The sequence below is a fragment of the Atta colombica genome, unplaced genomic scaffold (assembly GCF_001594045.1).
Source record: "Atta colombica isolate Treedump-2 unplaced genomic scaffold, Acol1.0 scaffold203, whole genome shotgun sequence".
NCBI classification, from domain to species: domain Eukaryota; kingdom Metazoa; phylum Arthropoda; class Insecta; order Hymenoptera; family Formicidae; genus Atta; species Atta colombica.
Window position 1 is genome coordinate 300,377 of NW_017259298.1, and position 527 is coordinate 300,903.

Genomic DNA, 527 nt, shown 5'->3' on the forward strand with positions numbered 1-527 from the left:
TGTAAGTGTTACATGAAAATATATGTATAACAAAGTCAGTTTATGAATAACCACGATAACCAGACGGATTACTTAAAGAAGTGCCATAACTATCGCTACGATAACTATATGGAGAATATGGACTCCTTGCTGCATATGTTGAGCCATATGTACCATATGTATTTCCATAACCATAATTATCGTATCCATCGTAACGACCGTAATCACGTCCGTATCCTAAATTGTCGTATCCTCCAATACCATAACCCCCATAACCCCCATAACTACCAGGATAATATCCCCTTCCATAATCCCCATAGCCTCCATATCCTCGGTATCCTCCATATCCCCCATATCCGCCATACCCAGGATAATTACCGTAATATCCATATCTGTAATTAAAAAAATTATTTTTTCACTTTTAATTTATTTTGTACGAAATTAGAATGTCGCGTGTAAATACGTGTCCTTTAAAAATACTTTTTTAATATTTTATCTTTTTTTCTTTTATTATATATTATATGTACACACACACACATACACACACA

At 34.0% G+C, this 527-nt stretch overlaps 1 protein-coding gene across 1 annotated transcript in view; it reads right to left on the reverse strand.

Moving 5' to 3' along the window:
- Nucleotides 1-6: 6 nt before the first annotated feature.
- Nucleotides 7-527, reverse strand: part of LOC108687276 (ankyrin repeat domain-containing protein 13C-like) — a 16,235-nt gene continuing 15,714 nt past the window's right edge. Inside the window, exon 11 of the mRNA XM_018192969.1 lies at nucleotides 7-371. Coding sequence (XP_018048458.1) covers nucleotides 41-371 — 331 coding nt within the window. The 3' untranslated portion in view covers nucleotides 7-40. The remainder of the gene's footprint in view (nucleotides 372-527) is intronic.